The following is a 27,500-nucleotide window of genomic DNA, read 5'->3' on the forward strand; positions in this document are numbered from 1 at the left end:
TCAACAAAGGATATCTAAAGAATGAAGGCGTATCCTAGCCACTGCCTCACCAGCCTCTGACGTCACTGCACGTCACTGATGCCTACCTAGGTATCTCTTCAACACAGGTATACACAAAGGGAGATTGGAGACAGAGCAAAACTCCAAATCAAGGTGGTTTCATTAAAAATGTAGTACACTCATACAAAGTTGCACTTATTACAGGTAAGTTACGTTCAATGTAAAACCAATGAGTCCAACGTTAGATAGACCATCAGTCCAATCCGTTCCTTGAGCGGGAAAAACACGTAGAGCAACTTTTTGGTATGTCTAGGTCTTCAAACCGGCCATTCGTCTGAAACGCGGTGTTTGATAATACAGACAGTGTGGATCGAAGGTAGCGGTGACGATAGTAAGGAGAGGATTGGACTGATGGTCTATCTAACGTTGGACTCATTGGTTTTACATCAAATGTAACATCTTACTTGTAGTAAGTGCAACTTTTTATGCGTGTATTACATTTTTTATTAAAACCACCTTGATTTGGAGTTTGCACAGTCTCCAACCCCCCTTTGTGTATATTTGCAGATTTCCTTTGTATGGAGGAGAGGCCCTTATAGTTTTGTACAGCAGCATTTACAGAAGAAAATTATTTTCGTTTAATTTATGTGCCTGTTGATGATATACAGGCTAACACCAATAAGTGGAGAATTACTTTGGCTTGGTGACTAAATCTGGTTCAGCTTTATTCCTCTGAATGATATCTGATTAATTTATTTATTTGAATTATTTGTCGTTTCTTACATTTCATAGGTGTTAGCGCTACTTTTTCTTTATTTTTGTATCTCTTCAACACAGAATATCATGGGGATAATAGAAGTAATTTGGAAACTTTTTTAAAATTGTATGTTCTGTCTGATTCACAAAATAAAATGTTTGGGTTTCATAATGAGAGCTGTTCCAAAGCACAATTCCACAGGGAAACAACAGTGACATACAGAACGCTGATGTACAGTTACAACATATGCAATATATATAGATAGATAGATATATATATATATATATTTAGATATATATATATATGTAAGAAATTAAGAGACCACTGCAAAATGATCAGTTTCTCTGGTTTTATAGGTATGTGTTTGAGTAAAATGAACATTTTTGTTTAATCTATAAGCTACTGACAACATTTCTCCCAAATTCCAAATAAAAATATTGTCATTTAGAGCATTTATTTGCAGAAAATGACAACTGGTCGAAATAACAAAAAAGATGCAGTGTTTTCAGACCTCAGATAATGCGCAGAAAACAAGTTCATATTCATTTTAAAACAACGCAATACTAATGTTTTAACTTAGCAAATGATCAGAAATCAGTATTTGGTGGAATATTTTGGTGTCTTTGCATACTCTCCACCTAAGCAGTTGCTTTGTTTGATGGCTTGTGATCATTACCGATCCTCCACCAAATTTCATAGTGGGTGTGATACACTGTGGCTTGTACACCTCTCCAGGCCTCTGTCTAACCATTCAACAACTAGGTGTTGGGCAAAGCAGAAAATTGGACTCATCAGAGAAGATGACCTTACTCCAGTCCTCTACGGTCCAATCCTTATGGTCTTTTGCAAACCTCAGCCTGGCTCTTCTTTGCTTCTCATTAATGAAGGGATTTAGAACTTTGCACAACTTTAGCCCTGCCCCCTAGGAGCCAGTTTGAACCATCCTTGCCGTGCATTTAACCCCAGCTACCATTTACCATTCTTTTTGTAGGTAACTTGTTGTTGTCATCCTTTTAGTTGTTGAGTGATATTCGAATGAGTTGCTGGTCATCCCAGGCAGTGGAGAGTTGTTTTCACCTTCTGCCGGTCTGTAGCTTTGTTGTCCCCAATGTATGCTGCATGACCTTGCTCTTATGAACTGCCATCTTTGAAATTTTAAGGATGGAAGCAACCTGATGCTCACTGTATCCCTCTGAAAATCAAAAGGGACGGAGAACAGCACACCTGTTTGTGGGGCACAGAGTAAGATTTGCCAAATCTTGTCAATCCAAATAGTCATACATCCAAAGCAATCCAGCCACCAGAACAAAACCTTTATCCAAAAGTTTACAGGAACAACGTTTCAAACCTACAATAGGCTCTTAGTCATGACTAAGAGCATATTGTAGGTTCGAAACGTTGTTCCTGTAGACTTTTGGACCCAACTAATGAAAATAAAGGTCTTTTAAATAAAGATTTCTTCTGGTGGCTGGAGTGCTTTTGATGTATCACTGTATAACTGTATCCCTCTGCCAGTAAAGCCAGAATAGAACCCTTCTTTTCCTCACTCAAAACTTTTCTTTTCAACTCTTTTGGCATGGTCAATAGTTATTTGCTACTAGTACTGCTTTTGCCATACAGCTGGTCCTATTGCAAGAGGATATTGATGCCACATCAGTAGTATATCTAATATAATAAATGGTCTAATTGACAATATTTTTATTGGAATTAGGGAGAAATGTTGCCAGTAGTTTATAGAATAAAAAAAAAAAATCATTTTACTCAAATACATACCTATAAATAGTAAAACCAGAGAAACTGATAATTTTACAGTGTTTTTTTAAAAATTATTTCAAGAAATAGATAGATAGTGTCAGCCTGCCTGTTTGGGACTTTACCTGCACAGTCCTTTATGGTTTTAAGGACAATGTGTCTGAGACCAGTGTCTCAAAGTTTGAAAGGCATTTGGCCTGTTTGTTTGTAGTTCCCAGCAAATCAAATAAACAGCATAGAGTACAAATTACAGCAACGTCTGTTTAACCCTGGCCAATACCAGTGTCTGCACTCCAGCACTATCCTTTACCAACAAGAACACCCCCTTTTATTGACTTTTTAACAAGGCATTTATAACCTCAGCATACTAAGTAAACACCTTGAGATTTTAATATAATATGTTTAGCTATGTGAAGTAAAACAGCATTGCAATATACTTTCATTATTTATTTTGCCCCTTTCCATGTAATTTAGCTCTTAAAATATTGGATTTTCTCATTCAAAGAAATGTAAATCTACCCTGCTGACTTGTCATGGCTAACCGTGGTACATATATAGTTGGCTTTAGCCTGTAACAGCTGCAAATCAATATATACTGTTACTAGCATAATGACAGTAGCTAGACTTGCTGTCTGCAAACTGAAGCCCAGATTGGATCTTAAAAAAGTGGTGGGTGGAGTATGGCTATTGAAAAAATATGTTTTTAAAAAATGTTTAGAATTGTCTGATACGTAATCTTATAACAAGACAACATCTCTGTCTCGTAATTATAAGTTGTTGACTGTCCGATTAATACAGAGAGAAAGAACCCAGTAACATCTGCATCCCAGACATGCAATTACACTGATGGTGGGGTGAAGAATCATTGCGCCCTTCTCTTACGCATACTCCTTCTCTTACACATACTCCTTCTCTTACGCATACTCCTTCTGTTACACATACTCCTCTTACTCATACTCCTTCTCTTACGCATACTCCTCTTACTCATACTCCTTCTCTTACGCATACTCCTCTTACTCATACTCCTTCTCTTACGCATACTCCTCTTACTCATACTCCTTCTCTTACGCATACTCCTCTTACTCATACTCCTTCTCTTACGCATACTCCTCTTACTCATACTCCTTCTCTTACGCATACTCCTCTTACTCATACTCCTTCTCTTACGCATACTCCTTCTCTTACGCATACTCCACCCCAGGGAATCATAAAGCAAATAAATGTGTATTATCACACATATCAGGGCGGTAATATCCTAAAACACTGAGACCTAAATACACCTCATTCACAACTTTATCTGGAAGCAAAAACTGTTCACTTACATATTACCTCTGGATTTAGTGTCTACCTCCTCTACCTTCATGGATGCAAGTCCACCTTTCATTTAGCTGCTGCACATAAGAACATTTTTTTTTTTTATTTCTCCAAAAAAATAATCTTTCTTTCATTGTTTTATCAAGAATTCTTTTAAAGAAATAAATTGTTTTGTCCATTACCTTCCCATTCTTTTAATCTGAAAAGGGCAAACCCTTTGTCTTTACTTAGACCAAGCTGTATACAGTCTAGCTAGGTCTGTAGCGCCATCTTCTGTTTGAATTAGAGAAATACTCATCTGCTATTGTGAATGCATTAATCAGTCCTAAAGTCTAAGCTTTTTTCTTTTTACAAAAAAAAAACCCCCAGCAACACATCAAATACAGATAATTTGTACATTTAGATACTGATACATATTTGTTAGGGTCTTTAGGACATATCCTTTACACCAGCTAACTTCACAGGGCTTTGGCTCAAAGTTTCAGTTTTGCATTTCATTAAATGTCACATTCAGCTGTCACTGCTAATTCACCGATTCTCATCTATTTACCCTCTAAAAATGTGTGCATCAGGATTATCCCCCTCCCATTTATATAGGTCTGGACCTGCTTCTCTAAAAAATTGTAAATGGTACTGAGGAATTGTTACTGTTCACCGTTGCTTCCCCCATTTGTTTTGAAAGTATTTTTTTCTGTATTGTTCTACCCCTTATGCCAGCACCTACTCACTTATTTTGGTTTTGCTCTAGTCTTCATACAGTTCATCTCATTAAAGGGACAGCAAACGCCTTGCAATTACAAGCATTTATGTTGTGTTGCTATCGAATAACATATCAGCCAAATCTTAATGTTTTTAAAACAAATGACCATACTTTTTAATGCAGTGATTTTTCAATAGCCAAATTTCACCCACCATTTGCTATATTTGGAGGAGCCAATCTAGGCTTTAGTCTGCAGACAACAAGGCTAGTCATGAAGTTAGCATAAAATGCATTTATTTACAGTTGTAATCAGTTAAAGCCAATTACAGATATGTAGCAGGGTTGTAGTCGTGATAAGTCAACAGGGTACATTTCAAGGTCTGAGAGTTAGAAATTGCTCTATTTTCAGAGCTAAATTTCAGGAAAAGGGGGGCAAATTAAATAATGAACAGTAGTTTAAATAACCATTAGCTGCAGTAGAACTGCATAATTAACAAGTGCATAATAAAAAGACAATGCAAAAGCAACTACTCTGATTTCAAATGACCAGTAGTTTATTTTCTTACTTTGTTTTTCCCCATTTTCCTGGCCCCCTGTATCATGTGACACTCACCAGCTAATCACAGAATAGTATATGTATACACATAAATGTGAACTTGAGCATATGCTAAGTAGCTGGTACCTCAAAAAGTTTAATAATGACTTTAGTGTCCCTTAAACGAAACATTTTTTATATAAAAATCTCAAGGTGCTTACTGTCATTTTAACCAAGCACCACATCAGTAGTTGTTTGTAGCATTTCTTTTCTTTGTTTCACTGATCTCCAAAGGACGAGAAGCAAACTGCACTGCTATTGTGGAATCATTAGGATACAATTCTAAACAATACACTGATTTAAATCAGTGTGCTCATTTTATTATTAAAGTGAATGTAAATTTTGATGCTAAAGTGCCCGTTTTTTAAAAATTAGATTAAAAACAGGGGCACTTTAATTCATCAAAAATTACATTTCACTCATGAAAAAATACTTACCTTTTAAACTTGACAGCCGCTCCAGCTTCCCCCAATCGTCGCAAGACATTTCTGACGTCAGAAATGATGGATCAGTCATCCTCCAATCACGGCTCCCCCCCCCCCCCCGGGAGAATCAGTGTCTGATTGAACGCTGTGATTGGAGGAAGCCAGATTCCTCATTTTAGACCCAGGAAGAGACTTTGCAACTGCCGAAACAAAGCTGGAGCGGCTGTCAAGATTAAAAGGTATTTCTTCTGTTAAGTGTGATCAGTCCACGGGTCATCATTACTTGTGGGATATTAACTGCTCCCCTACAGGAAGTGCAAGAGGATTCACCCAGCAGAGTTGCTATATAGCTCCTCCCCTCTACGTCACCTCCAGTCATTCTCTTGCACCCAACGACTAGATAGGATGTGTGAGAGGACTATGGTGATATATTTAGTTTTTATATCTTCAATCAAAAGTTTGTTATTTTATAATAGCACCGGAGTGTGTTATTCCTTCTCTGGTAGAATTTGAAGAAGAATCTACCTGAGTTTTTCTATGATTTTAGCCGGAGTAGTTAAGATCATATTGCTGTTTCTCGGCCATCTGAGGAGAGGTAAACTTCAGATCAGGGGACAGCAGGCAGATTAATCTGCAAAGAGGTATGTAGCAGTTTATTATTTTCTGACATGGAATTGATGAGAAAATCCTGCCATACCGTTATAATGTAAACTCAGCCTTGAATGCAGTAGATGTAGCTGATATCAGGCTGTCATGTATGTATATTTTACACTTCAGTTTTCTGGGAAATGGTACTTCTCTGGCTTTTAAACTGTATACATAGACTTAACCTATTTTGCAGGGACTTGCAATAGGTTTTAAATGACAATTAATTATTGAGGTAAAACGTTTTTTTGCTGGCATGTAAAAACGTTTTTTTCTCTGAGGTACTGGGTGAAAAAATGTTTTGGGCACTTTTTTTCCACTTGGCAATAGTTTTGATTTAAATTAGAGCAGTTCACTGATCCCTCTCACTGTTATGTGTGTGGGGGAGGGGCCATTTTGGTGCTTTCACTATGCATCAGAAAAAACTCAGTCAGAGATTCATTTTCTTCCTGCATGATCCGGTTCATCTCTACAGAGTTCAGGGATCTCCAAAGCCTTTTTTGAGGGAAGTAATCATACAGCAGAGCTGTGCTGATGGTATTGACTGTGATATAAAAAACGTTTATTTGTGTATTTTTTTCTGCTGCCAGGGTTAGTTATCATTTGCTGAGGGGAACAATCCTTTGCTAAAACTGTATATTCTGACAAAGATTGATGCTATAACTTAATTATTTTATCTGTTATAATATTTTCTGTGCTTCTTAAAGGCACAGTTCGTTTTCATATTATTTGTAAATTACTTTGAAAAGTATTTCCAAGTTGCTGTTTATTTGCTAGTGTGTTAAACATGTCTGATTCAGAGGAATATCTCTGTGCTATATGTGTTAATGCCAAAGTGGAGCCCAATAGAAATTTATGTACTAAATGTATTGATGCTACTTTAAAAAATAGTCAATCTGTACAAATTGAACATATTTCACCAAACAACGAGGGGAGAGTTATGCCGACTAACTCGCCTCACGTGTCAGTACCTGCATCTCCCGCACAGGAGGTGCGTGATATTGTAGCGCCGAGTGCATCTGGGCGGCCATTACAAATCACATTACAAGATATGGCTACTGTTATGACTGAAGTTTTGGCTAAACTACCAGAACTAAGAGGTAAACGTGATCACTCTGGGATGAGAACAGAGTGCGCTGATAATGCAAGGGCCATGTCTGATACTGCGTCACAGTTTGCAGAACGTGAAGACGGAGAGCTTCATTCTGTGGGTGACGGTTCTGATCCAAATAAACTGGACTCAGACATTTCAAATTTTAAATTTAAGCTTGAGAACCTCCGTGTGTTACTAGGGGAGGTATTAGCGGCTCTGAATGATTGTAACACAGTTGCAATCCCAGAAAAAATGTGTAGGTTGGATAAATATTTTGCGGTACCGACGAGTACTGATGTTTTTCCTATACCTAAGAGACTTACTGACATTGTTACTAAGGAGTGGGATAGACCCGGTGTGCCTTTCTCACCCCCTCCTATATTCAGAAAAATGTTTCCAATAGACGCCGCCACACGGGACTTATGGCAAATGGTCCCTAAGGTGGAGGGAGCAGTTTCTACTTTAGCTAAGCGTACCACTATCCCAGTGGAGGATAGCTGTGCTTTTTCAGATCCAATGGATAAAAAATTAGAGGGTTACCTTAAGAAAATGTTTGTTAAACAAGGGTTTATATTGCAACCTCTTGCATGTATTGCGCCTGTCACGGCTGCAGCAGCATTTTGGTTTGAGTCTCTGGAAGAGACACTTCAATCATCCACACTAGATGACATCACACACAAACTTAAATTCCTTAAGTTAGCTAATTCATTTATTTCAGATGCCGTAGTACATTTAACTAAACTTGCGGCTAAAAATTCAGGATTCGCCATTCAGGCACGCAGAGCTCTGTGGCTAAAATCCTGGTCAGCTGATGTTACGTCTAAATCTAAATTGCTTAATATTCCTTTCAAAGGGCAGACCTTATTCGGGCCCGGCTTGAAAGAGATTATTGATGACATTACAGGAGGTAAAGGTCATGCCCTGCCTCAGGACAAGGCCAAAGCCAAGGCTAGACAGTCCAATTTTCGTTCCTTTCGTAATTTCAAAGCAGGAGCAGCATCAACTTCCTCTGCACCAAAACAGGAAGGAGCTGTTGCTCGCTACAGACAAGGCTGGAAACCTAACCAGTCCTGGAACAGGGGCAAACAGGCCAGAAAAACCTGCTGCTGCCCCTAAGACAGCATGAATTGAGGGCCCCCGATCCGGGACCGGATCTAGTGGGGGGCAGACTTTCCCTCTTCGCCTAGGCTTGGGCAAGAGATGTTCAGGATCCCTGGGCGTTAGAGATCATATCTCAGGGATACCTTCTGGACTTGAAATCTCCCTCTTGGGGGAGAGGATTTGATCTGTCAAGGTTGTCAACAAACCTAACAAAGAAGGAAGCGTTTCTACGCTGCGTACAAGATCTTTTATTAATGGGAGTGATCCATCCAGTTCCGCGGTTGGAACAAGGACAAGGGTTTTACTCAAATCTGTTTGTAGTTCCCAAAAAAGAGGGAACCTTCAGGCCAATCTTGGATTTAAAGATCCTAAACAAATTCCTAAGAGTTCCATCGTTCAAGATGGAAACTATTCGAACAATTTTGCCCATGATCCAAGAGGGTCAGTACTTGACCACAGTGGATTTAAAGGATGCTTACCTTCACATACCGATTCACAGAAGTCATTACCGGTATCTAAGGTTTGCCTTTTTAGACAGGCATTACCAGTTTGTAGCTCTTCCATTCGGACTGGCTACGGCTCCAAGAATCTTCACAAAGGTTCTGGGCACTCTTCTGGCGGTACTAAGACCGCGAGGAATTTCAGTAGCTCCGTACTTAGACGACATACTGATACAAGCTTCAAGCTTTCAAACTGCCAAATCTCATACAGAGATAGTACTGGCATTTCTAAGGTCGCATGGATGGAAAGTGAACGAAGAGAAAAGTTCTCTCTTTCCACTCACAAGAGTTCCCTTCCTGGGGTCTCTGATAGATTCTGTAGAAATGAAGATTTACCTGACAGAGGACAGGTTAACAAAACTTCAAAATGCATGCCGTGTCCTTCATTCCATTCAAGAGACCAGAAATTCTCTTCTATGGTGGCTTTATCGGCCACATCTGTCCAGGGGAATGCCATTCAGCAGGCCAGACTGGTCAATTGTAACAACAGACGCCAGCCTACTAGGTTGGGGCGCTGTCTGGAATTCTCTGAAGGCTCAGGGACTTTGGAATCAGGAGGAGAGTCTTCTTCCAATAAACATTCTGGAATTGAGAGCAGTCCTCAATGCTCTTCTGGCTTGGCCCCAGTTAGCAACTCGGGGGTTCATCAGGTTCCAGTCGGACAACATCACGACTGTAGCTTATATCAACCATCAGGGAGGGACAAGAAGCTCCCTAGCAATGATGGAAGTATCGAAGATAATTCGCTGGGCAGAGTCTCACTCTTGCCACCTGTCTGCAATCCACATCCCGGGAGTGGAGAACTGGGAGGCGGATTTCTTAAGTCGTCAGACTTTTCATCCGGGGGAGTGGGAACTTCATCCAGAGGTCTTTGCCCAAATACTTCCACGTTGGGGCAAACCAGAGATAGATCTCATGGCGTCTCGACAGAACGCCAAGCTTCCGCGCTACGGGTCCAGATCCAGGGATCCGGGAGCGGTCCTGATAGATGCCTTGACAGCACCATGGACCTTCAGGATGGCTTATGTGTTTCCACCTTTCCCGATGCTTCCTCGATTGATTGCCAGAATCAAACAGGAGAAAGCATCAGTGATTCTAATAGCGCCTGCATGGCCACGCAGGACTTGGTATACAGATCTGGTGGACATGTCATTCTGTCCACCTTGGTCGTTACCTCTGAAACAGGACCTTCTGATTCAGGGTCCTTTCAAACATCAAAATCTAACTTCTCTGAAGCTGACTGCTTGGAAATTGAACGCTTGATCTTATCAAAGCGTGGTTTTTCTGAGTCAGTTATTGATACCTTAATACAGGCTAGGAAGCCTGTCACCAGAAAGATTTACCATAAAATATGGCGTAAATACCTATATTGGTGCGAATCCAAAGGTTACTCTTGGAGTAAGGTTAGGATTCCTAGGATATTGTCTTTTCTACAAGAAGGTTTAGAAAAGGGGTTATCCGCTAGTTCCTTAAAGGGACAGATCCCAGCTCTGTCCATTCTGTTACACAAGCGTCTGTCAGAAGTTCCAGACGTTCAGGCTTTTTGTCAGGCTTTGGCCAGGATTAAACCTGTGTTTAAAGCTGTGGCTCCACCATGGAGTTTAAACCTTGTTCTTAACGTTTTACAGGGTGTTCCGTTTGAACCCCTTCATTCCATTGATATAAAGTTGTTATCTTGGAAAGTTCTATTTTTAATGGCTATTTCCTCGGCTCGAAGAGTCTCTGAGTTATCAGCCTTACATTGTGATTCTCCTTATTTGATTTTTCACTCGGATAAGGTAGTTCTGCGTACTAAGCCTGGGTTCTTACCTAAGGTAGTCACTAACAGGAATATCAATCAGGAGATTGTTGTTCCATCCTTGTGCCCAAATCCTTCTTCGAGGAAGGAACGTCTTTTGCACAATCTGGATGTAGTTCGTGCCCTTAAATTTTATTTACAGGCAACTAAAGATTTTCGACAAACGTCTTCCCTGTTTGTCGTTTACTCTGGTCAGAGGAGAGGTCAAAAAGCTTCTGCTACCTCTCTCTCTTTTTGGCTTTGTAGCATAATTCGTTTAGCTTATGAGACTGCTGGACAGCAGCCTCCTGAAAGAATTACAGCTCATTCCACTAGAGCTGTGGCTTCCACTTGGGCCTTTAAGAATGAGGCCTCTGTTGAACAGATTTGCAAGGCTGCAACTTGGTCTTCGCTTCATACTTTTTCCAAATTTTACAAATTTGACACTTTTGCTTCCTCGGAGGCTATTTTAGGGAGAAAGGTTCTTCAGGCAGTGGTTCCTTCTGTATAAAGAGCCTGCCTATCCCTCCCGTCATCCGTGTACTTTTGCTTTGGTATTGGTATCCCACAAGTAATGATGACCCGTGGACTGATCACACTTAACAGAAGAAAACATAATTTATGCTTACCTGATAAATTCCTTTCTTCTGTAGTGTGATCAGTCCACGGCCCGCCCTGTTTTTTAAGGCAGGTAAATATTTTTTTAAATTATACTCCAGTCACCACTACACCATTGGCTTCTCCTTTCTCGTTGGTCCTTGGTCGAATGACTGGAGGTGACGTAGAGGGGAGGAGCTATATAGCAACTCTGCTGGGTGAATCCTCTTGCACTTCCTGTAGGGGAGCAGTTAATATCCCACAAGTAATGATGACCCGTGGACTGATCACACTACAGAAGAAAGGAATTTATCAGGTAAGCATAAATTATGTTTTTTTCACAACACGAGTGAAGTGTTAATTTTGATGAATTAAAGTGCCCCTGTTTTTAATCAAATTTTTAAAAACCAGGCACATTAGCATCAAAATTTACATTCACTTTAAATATTACTGTCATTTAGATATTTTTCTATATAAGAAAACATAAAAGTATAAACTTTCACTCCTGTATGTTACATATAAATTAATTTAATGCAAATTATGCTGAAGAAGTTACTAATATTTGAAACGTTAGTGTTTAGTTTAATGTTATATTTTTATGATTTTGTTTGAAAGTTTTGTTTCACTTTATACTCATTTAGTGGCTAATAATGAAGTTACAGGGACATGAAACTCAAAATTGTTCTTGTGTGATTCAGACAGAACATGCAATTTTAAACAATTTTCCAATTTTTCTTATATTATCAATTAGCTTCAATCTCTTTGTATTCTTTATTTAAGAAGCAGCAATGCACTACTGGGAGCTAGTTGAACACATTGGTAAGCAAATGATAAGAGGTATATACTGTATATGCAACCACCAATCAGCAGCTAGCTCCTGAGCCTACCTTTTTTTTACAAAGGATACCAAGAGAATGTAGCAAATTAGATAATATAAGTACATTGGAAAGTTGTTTAAAATTGTATTTTCTGTCGGAATAATGAAAGAAAATGTTTGGGTTTTATGACTCTTTAAGCAAATTCTTAAATGTAGACTGCGCCTTTAATCAGATACAACAAATGTATTACTTTTTAGCTAACATAAATCAATACAAAAGTTAAGGATATGCATATTAACCCCTTAACAACCACTGCGTACCCTGTATGTTGCTGGTAGTTAAGGGATTTTTTGCTTATAAAAGTACAGGTCTCGCCCTGAGTGGCAAGACAGCACTTTTAGACCTCCCTCCTGCAGTCTTCCTAAAATAGCAGCAAGGCAACCCCCATAGAAAGACCAGCGACATACAGGGTAGGTCACTGGTTGTTAAGGGGTTAAATGGACATGTAATTAAAAATTAATCTTCCATGATTCAGATTTAGCACTAAAAAACTTTTCAACTTACTTATTTTATTAAATTCACTTAGATTAAACACATAGGGCTAGATTACAAGTGGAGCGCTAAATTATCGTGCGTCCACAAATGGGCAAATTTGCCATTTGCGGGCACGCAATAAATAACCAACCATTACAAGTGGCTGGTTATTGCTACCGCAAGTTCGCCCCAAATGGCTCCAAAATACTGTCTAGCATATTTTATTTAAAAAATAAAGATAGCAGCATGTTTATTATTTAATAAAATTACTGCACTAGGCAGTATTTTGAGGGTAAAGTTGGCGGGAGTGAGGTGCCTTTACATTGCGGTCCATGGGAACTGTGTGTTCCCAGTAAATATATATGTATATGCGTACATACATATATATTCATGTGTTTATACACACATATATGTACATAATCATATACATATATATTTACACTTTGCTGCCATCGCTGCGCTACTTACCCCCCCTTTGTTGCACTGTAGTCCTGATGCTGTCTCTGATGGTATTAGAACGAGGCTCCCATAGGAGCCTATGGAAGCACGCTCTTGTAAGCTCAATGCTTCCCAGCAATGCAAACACAAGGTCACGATCGCATTGTTGTGAACTTGTAATACCAGTACACATTAGCGTGCGTTGGTATTACACAATGGAGTGCAAACACCGCTTTGATGAAAGCAATATTTAGCGCTCCACTTGTAATCTGGCCCGTAGTTAGATGCAAGTTATGGTCAAATATTAAAATTCTCTAACTCATTAAAGATTTCCTTTTGCACTTGTATGTCCCATTAATAATGTGCTCTTGTTTTTATATTTATTTTTTTGCTTTTGATTAGAATTGCTTGTTGTAAGAGAAAATCCATTTGCTTAAAAGTAATTTCTTGTTACAGATTGGTTGTAACAGAAAACAGTATCACCACAGACCTGGAGAATAATTGTGCAGTGAGAAGCAGAGGGAAGTCAATGGAGGAAATAGGAACCACAGACAAAGTAAGACTTTCTGTGTTGAGCCAAAGCTCTGATCAGCTTTACCACAAAAAAGAGTCTGTGACGCTGCCAAGGGTAGAAATTGTAAACAACACAGCTGTGATTTATCAAGACAAAGTTCAGGCCAGCAGTGCAGATGACCCCGGAAAGCTGCCCAGACAAACAAGTGAACAGGATTTGTTGGGGCCTCATGGATCAGATGTTGCAAACTTGGCACAAGAAATACATTCCGGGCCTTTAAGTGCTACTAACAGTTTCTCAAATACAGATAATTCCAGCTATGAACCTTCAAAGTTTCACACTGGGGCTCCTAAGCAATCACAGTTTTTGCAAGCAGAAGATGAGATCTTCGTTCACAAGATTATCACTGGACTGGAAATGCATAGTACGTCTTCCCTTACTACTCAGGAAGATACCATTAATGCACTACCACAGGGGGAAGAGACCACCTCATCCATCACTAACTTGCTATGCCTCAATCAGTCTGGGAAGACAGAGAATCATTCTACGCTGAGGTAACCACTACAGTATTTAATGATATGGAGCATTCTAACCAGTTATGTTTATAGCTATAGACAGATAAATAGTAGGGTATAAAACTATTTTACTTTTGGTTTCATTGGAGCTTGTTTGGTTCAGCATTCAGGTACTAAGCTTGATAATTGTTTTTGCCAAATAAATAAATTATACAGTCCAAATAAAAGTTAAAAACTTTATGACCTATTATTGCATTGCTTTAAAACAATAGAGAGCAAGGAAACTAATTGGTAGCAAAATTGTTAAATATCAGATATTAAGCCTTGTAAAAAAAATAAACTGTGACCTGGTGACATCATGTACATCTGTTTGTGAATGGTCTGATATGTTTTACAATTGTAACAATGCATCAGCTTTGACATTGCTACAGTTTTTATGCATTTGTTATTATATCTAAAAATATTTTCTTCTCAGTAGCCATATTGCATATGTATTAAATGGACATTAAACAGGAATACATTTCATGTATCCCCCTCTAAATATGGGTGCCACCTTTTTGAAACCTAGGTTTCACTGTAGGTATCTAAAGGACAGTTTCGGCACATGTCCAAACATGTTAACACTGGAATGCAGTGAAAGCTAGATTTCAACATGTACTTCAATAACCTCAATACTATGCTTATAAAGGGCCAGTTAACAAGTGGAGCTTTATTTAACACTGCTTGAACGCTAACTCCACTAGAAGGAAGGTTATGTGCGAATCGGGTAGCACTCGCATTACAAGTTTAAAGTAAAAAGTTTTCCCTTGCACATTTAAAGCGAAACTTCGAATATCACAATTGCGTTAAAAGGACACTGAACCCAAATTTTTTCTTTCGTGATTCAGATAGAGCATGCAATTTTAAGCAACTTTCTAATTTACACCTATTATAAATTTTTCTTAATTCTCTTGCTTTCTTTATTTGAAAAAGACATGTAAGCTATTTTTTGGTTCAGTACCATGGAAAGCACTTGTTTTTTGGTGGGTGAATTTATCCACCAATCAGCAAGAACAACCCAGTTTGTTCACCAAAAATGGGCCGGCATCTAAACTTACATTCTTGCATTTCAAATAAAGATACCAAGAGAATGAAGACAATTTGATAATAGGAGTCAATTAGAAAGTTGCCTAAGATTGCATGCTCTATCTGAATCACAAAAGAAAAATTTTGGGTTCAGTGACCCTTTAACTCATTCCCCCCAAAAAGTGGGAAAAAAACCCTACTCGTGCTTAAACCTGATTGCATATTCTCAAGTGCGCTAAGCTGACATGAAAAATTAATATTTCACATTCCAATGTTCTTCACATAGCAGAATATGTTCTATTTATTCAGAAATAAATATTTCTACATAGATCTGATGGTATTTTGGTACTATATATATATATATATATATATATATATATATATATATATATATATATATATATATATATATATATATATATATATAGGCATAGGTATATATATGTATAAATACTTAGAACGTATTCCCCTATGTGCAGAACTTTGGAATGTAAAATATTTATAGTAAATACACACTTTAACAATGTATTAAATATGAATATTGCATAAATATGCTTTTTCATGCTTTTTCATGTTTCATCTACTTAAAGGGCCATGATACCCAAATGTTTAAACACTTGAAAGTGATGCAGCATAGCTGTAAAAAGCTGACTAGAAAATATCTCCTGAACATTTCTATGTAAAAAAAGTAAGATATTTTACCTCAAAAGTTCCTCAGTAGCCACCTCCCATTGTAAAGGATTTCTAAGCAGCATTTTAGTGTGTCTGTCCTGGGACAGCTGAAAGGATGAGCATCATGCACTCTCATGCTATTTCACCAATCAGGTAAAGGAAGCTTACTATGAAATCTCATGAGAGTTAAGTCAAATCTCATGAGATCGCAGTAAGAGTTCATGACCTCAGCACTGCTGATGCTGATTGGCTGCTGTTCATTTCTTCATTTTTTTTATTTTTTTTTTACCTGCAGCTGGGAGCAGGTGAGTATAACTTTTTACACAGAACTTACTCTGCTGAGCTGAGGAGTTTGTGAGGTAAAATATCTTCTTTTTTTACATAGAGATGCTCAGGTGATATTTTCCTGTCAGTTTTTTACAGTTATACTGCATCAGTTTCAAGTGATTTAGCATATGAGTATTATGTCCCTTTAACTACAAATGATGTCCATATATGTATACATATTTATTTATGTGTTTATATGTATATATGTCTGTAAATACATATACACACATAAATACATATGTACATAAATAGATATGTGTGTGTGTATATATATATATATATATATATATATATATATATATATATATATATACTGTGTGTGTGTATATATATATATATATATATATATATATATATATATATATATATATATATATATATATATATATATACACTGTGTATATATATATATATATTTATTTATATATATATATATATATATATATATATATATATATATATATTAACCCCTAAACCGCCGCACTCCAGCCTCACAAACACTAGATAAATTTTATTAACCCCTAATCTGCCATCCCTAACATCTAATTACACCTACTCTAATCCCCCTAATAAAATAAAAGAGCCCCCCAAAATAATAAAATTCCCTACCCTATACTAAATTACAAATAGCCCTTAAAAGGGCCTTTTGCGGGGCATTGCCCCAAAGTAATCAGCTCTTTCACCTGTAAAAAAAAAAATACAATACCCCCCCAACATTTAAAACCCACCACCCACACACCCAACCCTACTCTAAAACCCACCCAATCCCCCCTTAATAAAACCTAACACTACCCCCCTGAAGATCTCCCTACCTTGAGCCATCTTCAGCCAGCCGGGCACAAGTGGACCTCCAGAGGGGCAGAAGTCTTCATCCGATCCGGGCAGAAGAGGTCCTCCAAGCGGCAGAAGTCTTCATCCAGGCGGCATCTTCTATCTTCATCCATCCGGAGCGGAGAAGGTCCATCTTCAATCCAGCCGACGCGGAGCCATCCTCTTCAAGCGACGTCCTAACACTGAATGAAGGTTCCTTTAAATGACGTCATCCAAGATGGCGTCCCTTGAATTCCGATTGGCTGATAGGATTCTATCAGCCAATCGGAATTAAGGTAGGAAAAATCCTATTGGCTGATCCAATCAGCCAATAGGATTGAAGTTCAATCCTATTGGCTGATTGGATCAGCCAATAGGATTGAGCTCGCATTCTATTGGCTGTTCCAATTAGCCAATAGAATGCGAGCTCATTCCTATTGGCTGATCCAATCAGCCAATAGGATTTTTCCTACCTTAATTCCGATAGGATTCTATCAGCCAATCAGCCAATAGGATTGAAGTTCAATCCTATTGGCTGATTGGATTAGCCAATAGGATTGAGCTCGCATTCTATTGGCTGTTCCAATCAGCCAATAGAATGCGAGCTCATTCCTATTGGCTGATCCAATCAGCCAATAGGATTTTTCCTACCTTAATTCCGATTGGCTGATAGAATCCTATCAGTCAATCAGAATTCAAGGGACACCATCTTGGATGACGTCATTTAAAGGAACCTTCATTCAGTGTTAGGACGTCGTTTGAAGAGGATGGCTCCGCGTCGGCTGGATTGAAGATGGACCAGCTTCGCTCCGGATGGATGAAGATAGAAGATGCCGCCTGGATGAAGACTTCTGCCGCTTGGAGGACCTCTTCTGCCCGGATCGGATGAAGACTTCTGCGCCTCTGGAGGTCCACTTGTGCCTGGCTGGGTGAAGACAGCTCAAGGTAGGGAGATCTTCAGGGGGGTAGTGTTAGGTTTTTTAAGGAGGGATTGGGTGGGTTTTAGAGTAGGGTTGGGTGTGTGGGTGGGTTTAAATGTTGGGGGGTATTGTATTTTTTTTTACAGGGGAAAGAGCTGAATAATTTGGGGCAATGCCCCGCAAAAGGCCCTTTTAAGGGCTATTTGTAATTTAATATAGGGTAGGGAATTTTATTATTTTGGGGGGCTTTTTTATTTTATTAGGGGGATTAGAGTAAGTGTAATTAGTTTAAAATTCTTGTATTTTTTTCTGTAATTTAGTGGGGGGGGGTTTGTAATTTAGTTTATTTAATTGTAATTAATTGTAGGTAGTTTAGGTAATTAGTTTAATTATAGTGTAGTGTTAGGTGTAATTGTAACTTAGGTTAGGGTTTATTTTACAGGTACTTTTGTACTTATTAACTATTTATTTAATAACTTCCTAGTTAAAATAACTATTTAATAACTATTCTACCTAGTTAAAATAAATACAAAGTTGCCTGTAAAATAAATATAAATCCTAAACTAGCTACGATGTAACTATTAGTAATATTGTAGCTATCTTAGGGTTTAGTTTATCGGTAAGTATTTAGTTTTAAATAGGAATAATTTATTTAATTATAGTAAATTTATTTAGATGTATTGAAATTATATTTAAGTTAGGGGGGCAGATTAGGGGTTAATAACTATAATGTAGGTGTCTGCGATGTTGGGGGCAGTAGATTAGGGGTTCATAAGTATAATGTAGGTGGCGGCGGTGTCCGGAGCAGATAAGGGGTTAATAATATAATGTAGGTGTCAGTGATAGCGGGGGCGGCAGATTAGGGGTAAATAAGTGTAATATTAGGGGTGTTTAGACTCGGGGTTCAAGTTAGGGTGTTAGGTGTAGACGTAAAAAGTATTTCCCCATAGGAAACAATGGGGCTGCGTTAGGAGCTGAACGCTGCTTTTTTGCAGGTGTTAGTTTTTTTTTCAGCCAGCTCAGCCCCATTGTTTCCTATGGGGAAATCGTGCACGAGCACGTTTAGCCAGCTCACCGCTGACTTAAGCAGCGCTGGTATTGAGGTGAGATGTGGAGCTATATTTTGCTCTACGCTCACCTTTTTGCGGCTAACGCCAGGTTTAAAAAAACCTGTAATACCAGTGTTGTCTTAAGGGAGCGGTGGGAAAAAAAGATTTGTTAGCACCGCAAGCCTTACTGACAAAAACTCGTAATCTAGGCGTTAATTTCTTTGCTTCAACATCAATTTGACTGAATAATTGATGTTGGAATAAAGGAATATTTTTTATTTTTTTCAAGCCATGCGAGTGCCCTCATTTATGGAATTACTATATATAGTGGATATAAAAAGTCTACACACCCCTGTTAAAATGTCAGGTTTCTGTGATGTAAAAAAATGATTCAAAGATAAATCATTTCAGAACTTTTTCCACCTTTAATGTGACCTATAAACTGAATAAACTCAATTGAAAAACAAACTGAAATCTTTTAGGTAGAGGGAAGAAAAATTATAAAAATAAAATATGTTTGCATAAGTGTGCACACCCTGAAATAATACTTTGTTGAAGCACCTTTTGATTTTATTACAGCACTCAGTCTTTTTGGGTATGAGTCTATCAGCATGGCACATTTTGACTTTTCAAGATTTGCCCACTCTTCTTTGCAAAAACATTCCAAATCTGTGCACAGCCCTCTTCAGATCACCCCACAGATTTTCAATCGGATTCAGGGCTGGACTCTGGCTGGGCCATCCCAAAACTTTAATCTTCTTCTGGGGAAGCCATTCCTTTGTTTATTTGGATGTATGCTTTGGGTCGTTGTCATGCTGAAAGATGAAGTTCCTTCCAATATTGACTGGTATTTGGAACTGTTCATAATTCCCTCTAGCTTAACTAAGGCCCCAGTTCTAGCTGAATAAAAACAGCCCTAAAGCATGATGCTGCCACCACCATGCTTCACTGTGGGTATGGTGTTCTTTTGGTGATGTGCAGTGTTGTTTTTGCGCCAAACATATCTTTTGGAATTATAGCCAAAAAGTGCAACCTTGGTTTCATCAGACCATAACACCTTTTCCCACATGCTTTTGGGAAACTTCAGATGTGTTTTTGCAAAATGTAGCCTGGCTTGGATGTTTTTCTTCGTATGAAAGGGCTTTCATCTTGCCACTCTACCCCATAGCCCAGACATATGAAGAATACGTGAGATTGTTGTCACATGTACCACACAGCCAGTACTTGCCAGATATTCCTGCAGCTCCTTTAAAGTTGCAGTAGGCCTCTTGGTAGCCTCCCAGTTTTCTTCTCGTCTTTTCATCATTTTTGGAAGGACGTCCAGTTCTTGGTAATGTCACTGTTGTGCCATATTTTCTCCACTTGATGACTGTCTTCACTGTGTTCCATGGTATATCTAATGCCTTAGAAATTCTTTTGTACCCTTCTCTAAGACTGATACCTTTTAACAATGAGATCCCTCTGATGCTTTCTAAGCTCTCTGTGGACCATGGCTTTTGCTGTGGGATGCGACTAAGAAAATTTCAGGAAAGACCAACTAGAGCAGCTGAACTTTATTTGGGGTTAATCAGAGACACTTTAAATGATGGCAGGTGTATGATGACTCCTATTTAACATGATTTTGAATGTGATTGCTTAATTCTGAAAACAGCTACATCCCCAGTTATAAGAGGGTGTGCACTCTTATACAACCACATTATTTTTTGTGTTTTTTTTTTTTTGTTTACTTCCCTCCAATTGAGTTGTACAGTTTATAGGTCACATTGAAGGTGGAAAAAGTTCTGAAATGATTTATCTTTGTCTCATTTTTTTACATCACAGAAACCTGACATTTTAACAGGGGTGTGTAGACTTTTTATATCCACTGTATGTATGTATATATATATATATATATATATATATATATATATATATATATATATATATATATATATATATATATATATATATATATATATATATATATATATATATATACTGTATATGTTTATGGAATTACTCTGAATGTTTGCGGAGGAGACACCCAGGCATGTTGTATTCTAAGGCTTAATTAGTGAGTGCACCAAGATTGGATTATGTATAAATTCATCCAGATAAGAAAATTATCGCTGCCTGCGTAAAAGACTGAACTGGTTATGAGTATAGTAGCTCAGACTCGGTATTAAACTCCCATAGAGCCAAAGCAGTGATTAAGCAACTTCGATATAGACACTATGCAATCTGTGCTGTGTAGAAATGTACATCTGGTACAAAACATTAATCGCTTTTTTAAAGTGTCATTATAACTAATAAATTGTAAAAGTACCTTTGGACTACGATAGCCTTCCGTGTATTATTACAGTGATGAAGTAAGTCCACCTCCGAGCTCCACACTATAGCGGAAGACGCCGACAGCCCTGAACAGGCCCTTCTCACTGGCACTTCAATCGGCAACGGTCCTGTGACCCTTATGGGAAGTTCAGTTCCCAGGTTCAAAACAACAGCAGATGCAGGATCGTAAAAGGCGTCCCAGCCTCTCATCAAAATATGATACTCAACAAAAACAGGAAAACGATCCAATGGTGATCATCAAATAGTGTAATTTATTTCACAAGCGTAAACGGCAACACATCATAATTGATGTCGGCATGAAACGCGTAGGATGTTTACCTGACCTGCTGTATCACGTATGATATGTTGCCGTTTACCGCTTGTGAAATAAATTACACTATTTGATGACCACTATTGGATCGTTTTCCTGTTTCTTTGGATTATTTATATATATATATATATATATATATATATATATATATATATATATATATATATATATATATATATATATATAAATTTAAGTGTTTGTTTTTTATTTGCTACTTATCATATTTGGAACCAATTATGCTGTAGAGTTGTGCACAAATATATTGTTTCTTCAATTACAGTTTCTCAGTATTCCAGATGCCCCTTTTTAGCAGTTTTATTTCTCTGATTCAGAATGGGAATTACCTTTTTGAGTTGTCTGCCTTTCATGCATTCTACTACACCAACAATGTATTTCTTGTTGAAGATCATTGTAGAGGTCTAGAAGTACTATATACAAATGTGTCACTATTTTGACAACACTCAACTGCACTTGGTGGGATGTTATATTTAGAAAAATGATTGCCTGATTCCCATCTAGACTGCTGTATTTTATTATTTTTATTATTATCAGGTATTTGTAGAGCGCCAACAGATTCTGCAGCGCTATCAACAAAGGCGTGGTATACAAGGTAACATTTATAGGGGGTCAAATGGGTAGAGGGCCTTGCTGAGAGTTGCACTGTTGTAGTCGGCTATTATGCGGGTAATCTACAAACAGTTGGGCTCATAGGCTTACATGCTAAGGGGTTCAAGGGGATAGCAATGAAGTTAGGAAAGGTACCTGAGTCTATTTTACGAAAAATGACAGAAAACGAATCCAGTAGTATAGTGGGTCAGATAGAGGATACATCTAGCTTTTTTCCTACCTTAATTCTGATTGGCTGATAGAATCCTATCAGCCAATCGGAATTCAAGGGACGCCATCTTGGATGACGTCATCTAAAGGAACCTTCATTCAGTCTTAGCCATTGGAAGAAGAGGATGCTCTGCGTCGGATGGCTTCAAGATGGACCTGCTCCGGATGGATGAAAATAGAAGATGCCGCCTGGATGAAGCCTTCTGCCCATCTGGAGGTCCTCTTCTGCCCGGATCGGATGAAGACTTCTGCCCCTCTGGAGGACCACTGGGTGAAGACGGCTCAAGGTAGGGTGATCTTCAAGGGGGTAGTGTTAGGTTTTATTAAGGTGGGATTGGGTGGGTTTTAGAGTAGGGTTGGGAGTGTGGGTGGGGGGTTTTAATGTTGGGGGGTATTGTATTTTTTTTTTACAGGTAAAAGAGCTGATTACTTTGGGGCAATGCCCCGCAAAAAGCCCTTTTAAGGGCTATTTGTAATTTAGTATAGGGTAGGGAATTTTATTATTTTGGGGGGCTTTTTTATTTTATTAGGGGGATTAAATTAGGTGTAATTAGTTTAAAATTCTTGTAATTATTTTTCTATTTCTTTTACAAAGATATGACAAGTCCACAGATTTCATCCTTACTTGTGGGATATTAACCTCCTGCTAACAGGAAGTGGCAAAGAGCACCACAGCAGAGCTGTATATATAGCCCCTCCCTTCCCCTCCACCTCCAGTCATTCTCTTTGCCTGTGTTATACTAGGAAGACATGGTAAAGTGAGGTTTTAGTTGTTGATTTAAGTACTTTAAAGCCTTATTTCTGCCCTTGCTTCAGGGTGCAGTAATTTTTGGAGATAAAATCTCACACGGACACAGTGTTGTCTTTTCTGAGAACTCACGGCTGGAAGGTGACATAGAGAAGAGTTCACTTGTCCCTCAGACAAGGGTTCCTTTCTTGGGAACTTTGATAGACTTGGTAGCCATGAAAATATATGACGGAGGTCAGAAAATCAAAGATTCTAAATACTAGCCGAGCACTTCAGTCCATTCCTTGGCCATCAGTGACTCAGTGTATGGAAGTAATTGGATTAATGGTAGCGGCAATGGACATCGCTCCGTTTGCTCGCTTTCATCTCAGACCACTGCAACTGTGCATGCTCGGACAGTGGAATGGGGATTATGCAGATTTATCTCCTCAGATAAATCTGGATCAAGAGACCAGAAACTCTCTTCTTTGGTGGTTGTCACCGGATCATCTGTCCCAAGGGACTTGTTTCCGCAGACCGTCGTGGGTAATAGTGACAACAGATGTCAGCCTTCTGGGCTGGGGTGCAGTTTGGACCTCCCTGAAGGCTCAGGGTGTTTGGACTCAAGTGGAATCTCTTCTTCCAATCAATATTCTGGAACTGAGAGCAATATTCAATGCGCTTCAGGCATGGCCTCAGTTGGCTTCGGCCAAATTCATTGGCTGAAGTCCTGGTCTGCGGATATGACTTCTAAGTCCAGACTTCTTTCCCTTCCCTTTTAAAGGAAAGATTTTATTTGGTCCAGGCCTGGACTCCATTATCTCCACGGTTACTGGGGGCAAGGGTGCCTTCCTACCGCAAGATAAAAAGAACAAGTCTAAGGGACAAAGTTCTAATTTTCGTTCCTTTCATTCTGATAAATCCCAATGACAGCAGCCCTCTGCTAAGCCAGTGCAAACCAAGAGTACTTGGAAGACGGCTCAGTCCTGGAATAAATCCAAGCAGAGCAAGAAGCCCGCCGAGACTAAATCAGCATAAAGGGGCGGCCCCGATCCGGCGTTGGATCGTGTATCCGGCATTGGATCATGTAAGGGGCAGACTGTCGCTCTTTTTCAGAAGCTTGGTTCAGGGACGTGCAGGATTCTTAGGTTCTGGAGGTCATAGCTCAGGGATACAAGATAGGTTTCAAGTCTCATCCACCCAAGGGCAGATTTCTCCTCTCAAGCCTGTCTTCCAGACTAGAAAAGAGGCAAGCCTTTCTGGGGTACTTGCGGGATCTGTCCTCCTTAGGGGTCATTGTCCCGGTACCTAACGCAGAAAGAGGTTTGCGATACTATTCAAACCTTTTCGTGGTCCCAATCTGGACCTAAAAGGCTTAAACAAATTTCTAAATGTCCCATTGTTCAAGATGGAGACAATAGGGTCCATCCTTCCCTTAGTTCATGAAGGACAGTTAAAGACCACTTTAGATCTGAAGGATGCTTACCTTCACATTCCAATCCACAAGGATCACTTCCAGTTTGTAAGGTTTGCGTTCCTGGACCAGCACTTCCAATTCATTGCACTTCCGTTTGGTCTAGCTACTGCTCCAAGAATTTTTATCAAGGTTCTAGGAGCTCTTCTAGCTGTTGCCAGAACCCAGGGTATTGCAGCAGCTCCATACTTGGATGATATTCTGGTACAAGCACCATCTTTTCATCTGGCGGAGGACCATTCGGAATCTCTTCTCTCTCTTCTTCGATCTCATGGATGGAAGATAAATCTTGAAAAGAGTTCTCCTATTCCAAGCACCAGAGTAGAATTCCTGGGTACTATAATAGACTCTATAACCATGAAGATATTTCTAACAGACCAGAGATGTTGCAAGCTTGCTTTGGCATGACTTGCCCTCCGGACCTTCTTAAGGCCCTCTGTGGCTCAGTGTATGGAGGTAATTGGTCTCACAGTGTCCAGCATGGACATCATTCCCTTTGTCAGGTTCCGTCTCAGGCCACTGCAACTGTGCATGCTGAGACAGTGGAACGGCGATCATTCGGATCTGTCTCAACAGATCTCTCTGGACAACCTGTCAAGAGAATCGCCCGAGGGACATTCTTCTTAAGACCATCCTGGGAGATTGTGACTACGGACGCAAGTCTATCAGGATGGGGAGCTGTTTGGGGTGCCAAGAAGGCACAGGGCCTGTGGTCTCAGGAGGAATGCTCCCTCCCAATTAACATTCTGGAACTTTGAGCAATCTTCAATGCTCTGAAGGCTTGGCCTCTTCTGGGTTTGTCCCAGTTTATCAGATTCCAATCAAACAATATAACCTCGACAGCTTGCATCAACCATCAGGGGGAATGAGAAGCTCCCTAGCAATGAGGGAGGTATCTCGAATTCTGGAGTGGGCGGAGGGCCACAGCTGTTCGCTGTTAGTGATCCACATTCCGGGTGTGGACAAATGGGAAGCAGATTTTCTCAGCAGACAATCCTTTCATCCGGGGGAATGGTCTCTCCATCCCGAAGTGTTTGTGGAGATATGCAACAAGTGGGGGATGCTGGAGATAGATCTTATTGTGTCTTGTCTCAATACCAAGCTACCCAGCTATGGGTCGAAGTCCAGTGATCCTCAGGCAGAGCTAATAGATGCATTAGCGGTGCCTTGGAGGCTCAGTCTAATTTACTTTTTCCTGCCGTTACCACTTCTTCTTTGTGTAGTGGCCCACATCAAGCAGGAGCAGGCATCAGTGATACTGATTGCTCCATTGAGGCCACGAAGGATGTGGTTTGCGGATCTGGTGAGGATGTCATCATATCTTCCGTGGAAGTTACCTTGTCGCAGGGATCTGCTGAAACAAGGTCCCTTTGTTCATCAAAATCTAGATTCTCTGAGGCTGACTACGTGGAGATTGAATGCTTAGTCCTAGCCAAGAGAGGTTTTTCTTTTTTCATTCAAGTTTGTAAGCCAGTTAATCGTTGCATCTATCATAAAGTGTGGAGAACCTACTTATTATTGTGTGAAGAGTGTGTATTTTCCTGGCATAAAATTAAGGTTGCCAGGATCCTATCATTTCTCCAGGATAGACTGGAGAAGGGCCTTTCTGCCAATTCCCTGAGGGGACAGATTTCGGCCCTATCTGTTTTACTGCACAAGAGGCTCTCCAAGCTTCTCGATGTACAGTCTTTTGTTAAGGCTCTGATTAGGATCAGACCGTTTGAGCCTATGCATGAGATTGACATTAAATTGTTGTCCTGGAAGGTTCTTTTTCTACTGGCTATTGCTTCTGCACGCAGAGTATCTGACATTGCCGCCTTGCAATGTGAGCCTCCTTATCTGGTGTTCCATTCGGATAAGGCTGTCCTATGTACTAAGTTAGGTTTTTTTTCCTAAGGCCATGTCAGTCCGCAACATCAATCCTGGTTCCTTCCTTGTGTCCAAATCCTTCTTCTGCGAAGGAACATTTGCTTCATAATCTGGACGTGGTTTGCACCTTGAAGTTCTACCTTCAGGCTACTAAGGATTTTAGACAAACTTCGTCCTTGTTTGTTGTCTATTCTGGGAAGCGTAAGGGACAGAAGGTCTCATTTGACTTCCTTGTCTTTTTGGTTAAGGAGTTTTATTCGCTTTGCTTATGTGACAACGTCCTCGGAGGATAACTGCTCATTCTACTAGAGTAGTGGCTTCCTCTTGGCCCCTTAAGAACGAGGCCTCTATGGATCAGATTTGTAAGGCGGCTACCTGGTCCTCCTTGCATACTTTTTTTAAATTTTACAAGTTTGATGTTTTTGCTTTGGCTGAAGCAGCTTTTGGAAGAAAGGTTTTGCAGGCTGTGGTGCCCTCAGATTAGGGTCTGTTTCTCTTTTTGTCCCTCCTGTTATCATTCAGTGTCCTCTAGAGCTTGTGTATAAGTTTCCCAACAGTAAGGAATTATGCCGTGGATTCTCCTTTATATTAAGAAGAAAAACATGAATTATGCTTATCAGATAATTTAATTTCCTTCTGTATAAGGAGAGTCCACGCCCCCCTCCCAGACCGTGTTCTCCGATTGGTGGCCCTCTAAATTATATTTTTCTTCTGGCACAATTTATACCCTGATATTTCTCCTACTGTTCCTTGTTCCCTCGGCAGAATGACTGGAAGTGGGAGAGGTATTTAAGCTTTTGGCTGGGGTGTCTTTGCCTCCTCCTGGTGGCCAAGTTCAGTATTCCCAACAGTAAGGAATGATGCCATGGACTCTCCTTATACAGAAGGAAATTAAATGATCTGGTAAGCATAATTTATGTTTTTGTGGAAAAATCATTAAATAGATAGGATTGGAATCTAACCCTTTTCAGGGCTTAAACACATAGTTAAATGAAGCTTCAGATCAGCAATGCACTACTGACTGAATACATCTG

The 27,500-nt window shown here is 39.4% G+C and overlaps 1 protein-coding gene across 1 annotated transcript in view; it reads left to right on the forward strand.

The window, feature by feature from the left end:
- Positions 1–27,500, forward strand: part of SHROOM1 (shroom family member 1) — a 94,809-nt gene that overhangs the window by 41,997 nt on the left and 25,312 nt on the right. The window contains exon 4 of the mRNA XM_053717178.1: positions 13,503–14,114. Within this exon, the coding sequence (XP_053573153.1) occupies positions 13,503–14,114 (612 nt within the window). The remainder of the gene's footprint in view (positions 1–13,502; positions 14,115–27,500) is intronic.

The sequence above is a fragment of the Bombina bombina genome, chromosome 6, assembly GCF_027579735.1.
Source record: "Bombina bombina isolate aBomBom1 chromosome 6, aBomBom1.pri, whole genome shotgun sequence".
Classification (NCBI taxonomy): domain Eukaryota; kingdom Metazoa; phylum Chordata; class Amphibia; order Anura; family Bombinatoridae; genus Bombina; species Bombina bombina.